General features: G+C 38.0%; 1 protein-coding gene across 1 annotated transcript in view; it reads left to right on the top strand.

The window, feature by feature from the left end:
* The first annotated feature begins 1,355 nt into the window (after window positions 1-1,355).
* LOC125484213 (olfactomedin-like protein 2B) overlaps window positions 1,356-4,871 on the top strand; it is a 6,701-nt gene continuing 3,185 nt past the window's right edge. The window contains exon 1 of the mRNA XM_048602018.1: window positions 1,356-1,569. Coding sequence (XP_048457975.1) covers window positions 1,356-1,569 — 214 coding nt within the window. The remainder of the gene's footprint in view (window positions 1,570-4,871) is intronic.

Here is a 4,871-nt window from a genome sequence, read left to right on the forward strand (position 1 = left end):
CAGATGTTTGGCTCACTAGTCTATACATTCCTAGTTTTTCCCATTTCATTTACTTAAGCAGTGGAATGTATGTACAAGTTTCAATCTCAAGGAATGGGTCCTGAATTGAATGAACTTTGAAGATTATAGTCAGGGTATCAGCAATGTTCTCAACTACTTCAACGTATTGACCTCAACTACTTTCTGTAGCAGGGAAATCCATAGGTTCACCACTCTTTGGATGAAAAAATTTCTTCTCATTTCAGTCCCAAATGGCCTATTCCTTATCCTATTCCATATCCTTATTCAAAGGTGGGAAAGTGAGAGCGCCAAGTTGGCATTTTCCTTAACTAACATCCACAAATACATAATACCTTTTAGTAAAGGATTATTGGATACCAAATAGGAATGTTAGCTCTGGTTATGGTGAGTGAGCGACCACGAGTGGTTAAAATTGAGCTTTTCTTGACATGGAAAGATTAATACTTCAGTAGAAGGGTTGATCATGGCCACCTCCTGGCCTCTCTGGTTTGGCATCATACTAGATGGATTGATAGTTGAGTGAAAAGGCCAGTTTACATGTTATATAGCTAAAGTAATCTTCTATACGTAATGTAAACACATGAAGCAGTGTATTTATCCACTGAACTCCTGAAAGAGATTGTTACTTCAAATTCAGTACTGAGGCAGATGCCGTTTACAGAACTATTTAATACTGCTTTTAGTGAATTGGCATTGTGGGATTTAACTGCTCAGGCACAGCAAGACATTCTGAAGTAATTTGCAGTCAGAGCAAAATCTTGGCAGGAGGGCCACTGACTGAGCTTGTTTCAAGTTTCATCCATAGGCCAGACTCACAGGAAAAGCTTATTAAATCCTTGCCACAGTTTAAAAAATACATAATATCAACACATTCCCATTGTTGAATCCTAATCAAGGCATAGGAAAACTTGGTCACGTACAGACCCATTCATATTGCAAGTCATTTATTTTCAGTCCTGAACAACTGTTCTCAGGCACGTTCCTAAACACTAACTTCAGCATTAATACAGCATCTCGTGGTTGGAAGGGATTAATTGTAACAAAACCATCTTAAGGATGCAAATTTCTGCTATTCCTGCAGTGAGCCTAATTGTGAACACTTTCAGTACAGCTGTAACTGTCTCTCTTATACTAGTCTAGTGAAAGGTGATATTTAATTGAAGCAAAGAGAACAAGGGTAGAATACCTTACATTTGTGTTACACTCTGGGTGAAGCTCTCTGATGTGACTGATCCAATGATTCATGCTCTCAATATGATAGGTGGGGGTCTGAACATTTCAAATGGTTGTACCTATTAACGTTTGATATTTTTGGAAAGAGATGCTACTGTGTGATGGACAGCAAAGCTGAAAGCTGTTTTGTTATTACAGGAGAGTGCAAGGAAACTTTATCAACAATTTCTGGACCCAAGACAAAACACATTTATGGGAGAAAAGAAGGTGCTTGGATGAAAGATCCATTAGCAAAGGGTGTTAAAATCTACATCACCAACTACTATTATGGCAATACGCTGGTGGAGTTTCGCAACATGGAATATTTCAAACAAGGTGAGAGCTTAAAATATCAAACACAAAAAAATGCACGGTCTTCCATATTTATTGCTTTCGTAGACCAGAAAATTCCTCTCTCTTAGACACCCTACCAGTTTCAAAAAATATTCTGTAAACTTCTCTTACTTATCAACTAAAATTTCAGATATTTGTTTCTCCCAAGATCTTTATGTTTACCCTAATAGTTGATTATGAGCTGAGTTGACATGAACTTAGTCTGAACGGGCTCAAGAAACACACACAATTCCATCATCTCTGCTCATTATAATCCTATAACTCTCAAACCTATTTCAAAGCAGATTTTCAAGAAAAATCTACTTCTCTGAAATTATAATTTTCATTTTATCCATATTGAGAACTAATAGTGATGTTGACTTCTTGTAACTGGAATGTCGGAGGAATTGATTTTTTTTAAAAATAATATACACTTTTAATATATATTTATACATTTTTTAAAATTTTATGGTACAATTCCAATTTTGCTTTAAACTTAACTTTTTTTTGATTGATGCAACAGTGTCACAGGCTTAATTGCTTGCAATAGTGTGACATCCTCAACAAAAAAAGCCAACCCTAGCCAAATCTAGGATATTTACCTAAATGTGGAAATTGTAAAACCAGAATGGGATTTAGTAACATCTCATTTCAGCAAAGGCTTTTCGCTGAATGTACAATATCATTGGTATTTTTGACATAGACTAATGCCTGGCATACATGGAATGGAGAAGAGTAATTGCTCACTTTGATGTTACTGATGTTTTTAGTTTAAGGTGCTCCAATGAAATTATAATGGGTCTTTGTTGTAAGTTTTCCCACTGCCCTTAACTCTTCTTGTAAGAAACATGGTAAATTACACATTCAAGTGTTACTCATTCTGACTCAGCCAAATGCCAGTGGCTTGTTCTAGTTGGCACCACATGGTGTTGAAATGGAGAGGTTCACAGCACCATGATTCATTGTTCTAATTCCTTGTCAGTCGACTTCCTAATTTTGGCTATATGCTGAGACGGAGTGACATGGTGGTTGAAATCATCTCAGTTAGTTGCGCAATATTAAAAATATTCCTTGGTCAATTAGTGGTGAGTACTGCTGGGGAAATATAGTCTGAGAGATTGGGAAGTTTAAAAAAAAATCTCATATGCAAATAACATGAAAACAAATGGGAAAGCAATAGGCCTGCAAAGTTTGAATTGCAACTAAGTTTTTTTTTAAGCCTTCAAAGCTCAATGAGATATTTAGAAGAGAGAAAACCTACCCTGCAGAGAGGAAAGTGAGCACATTAATGGTGATTGTTAATTATTTGTAGGAAGACTGAAAATCTACCATTTTTGAAAACGTTTTTGCCAAATTAGAAACCAATCAAACAAGATAAATGGGAGTGGGGAGAAAGCAAGAGAGAGAGTGGAGGAGGGGGAGGACCCCTGATACTGTCTTTAACAGCTGTGCAAGTTTCTAGAATATTGAACAGTGAAGAGACAATGACTTGCCTCAGCTGTGATATCCTTCGTGATGGAATAGCAACTTATTGCTCAAATGCATGAGGGAATAACTGGAAGAGCAGCCATGAGAATTTCCTTGTGAAAAGGAAATTGAACGATCCAAAAGAATATTGATTTTATGTATTCTTGATGAATTTCTAACATATGGTATGCAAATAAGGAAAAAAAGTTTGTCTTTCTACAATGCATAATCCAAAATATAGGTAGTCAGCCCAATCTCAATAAATTTAGCATTGAGTTTTAGAAGACTTTATTCACCACAGAGTCATCAGGCCAGTCCAAAGTTTTCTTCCCACAAATTCTTTCAGTGAAGTCAAATCGGATTGAGATGGAAGGGAGAAAAGATGATACAGCAGGTGAATCACTTTCTGAGAAGGACTTACAGATCTCATGAAGGCTGCCTCAAGAGAGTCATAGGCAACTGTTCAGGTGTTGATTGCATGTCCACCTCTTTTAAGAAGTGGCTGGGAGGGGCTTAATGGAGGAGGCAAGAAGAAAATCATGAAGCTTTTTAAAGAGACAAACTAAGCAAAGGTGAGAAATAAGCAGTTGCAATATGCTTGTTCATTGGCTTTTTGACTTCTCATTTAAGCACAGAAAATTTCAAAGATTATGGGTGGCACGGTGGCTCAGTGGTTAGCACTGCTGCCTCACAGTGCCAGGGACCTGGGTTTGATTCCGCCCTCGGGCAACTGTCTGTGTGGAGTTTGCACGTTCTCCCCATGTCTGCGTGGGTTTCCTCCAGGTGCTCCGGTTTCCTCCCACAGTCCAAAAAATTAATAGCTGGATTGGCCATGCTAAATTGCCGATGGGCTGCTCTAAGGGTTGGCGTGAACTTGTTGAGCTAAAGGGCCTGTTTCCACACTGTAGGGATTCTGTTACTGAGTTTGCAGAACTGGGAGTTTAGCCAAAATTTAGAAGAAAGGACACTGGACCCAAAATCTTAATTCTGCTTTCTGTCCACAGATGTTGCCAGGGCTGCTGAGTATTTCCAGCAATTTCTGTTTTTGCTCTATAAAAAACTGACATAAGGCATGAGGCATCAGCAATTCAGCATATGTCATGATATTCAAGCAGTTGACTATTAATTGGATGCGTCCACCCTCAAACTTAATAATTGCAGACACTAACATAAAGAGAGAGCATCAGAACAGCAGTTAAGTAATTTTGCTGGCTTTTCTGGGCTTTATGGACTCTCTAACATTTTCCACAGCTTGTATTTTTCAGTTTAAGTGTGTTCTCTTCCTTTGAGAAAGTTAAATGATTATGTGTTTTGGTTTTTCAGCACAAGGGAGTTCATGAAATTTGTTGGGGTTACAAATAAATATTGCCTAATATACATGCCAGAATTGATAAACTTTGCTTCTGAGATGGTGGACGTTATTTTAAATGTGAAAATGTTCTAACCTTCTTATGTAACGATTAACGCCGAGCTCATATCTGTTAGCATATATTATGTCCCAACATAAAATGGTATATTGGCCACAGCTCTCAAGCCAATGTTAGCTGAACTTCTTTTCAGAAACAGTATTCATGTCTTGATAAATTATCTCCAAGGGCAACAGAACCAGCATGTGGATTTAGTCAAGATTACCATCAACTTCTGTAACCTTTGCCTTTGGGTGTTATCACAATATTTTATGAACAGAGGAGTTACTGAAAGAGGTAAATCCATTTCGTAGAGAGATAGTAGGAACTGCCGATGCTGGAGAATCTGAGATAACAAGGTGTAGAGCTGGATGAACACAGCAGGCCAAGCAGCATCAGAGGAGCAGGAAAGCTGACGTTTCGGGTCGAGGG

This window comes from Rhincodon typus, chromosome 10, assembly GCF_021869965.1.
Source record: "Rhincodon typus isolate 14 chromosome 10, sRhiTyp1.1, whole genome shotgun sequence".
Classification (NCBI taxonomy): domain Eukaryota; kingdom Metazoa; phylum Chordata; class Chondrichthyes; order Orectolobiformes; family Rhincodontidae; genus Rhincodon; species Rhincodon typus.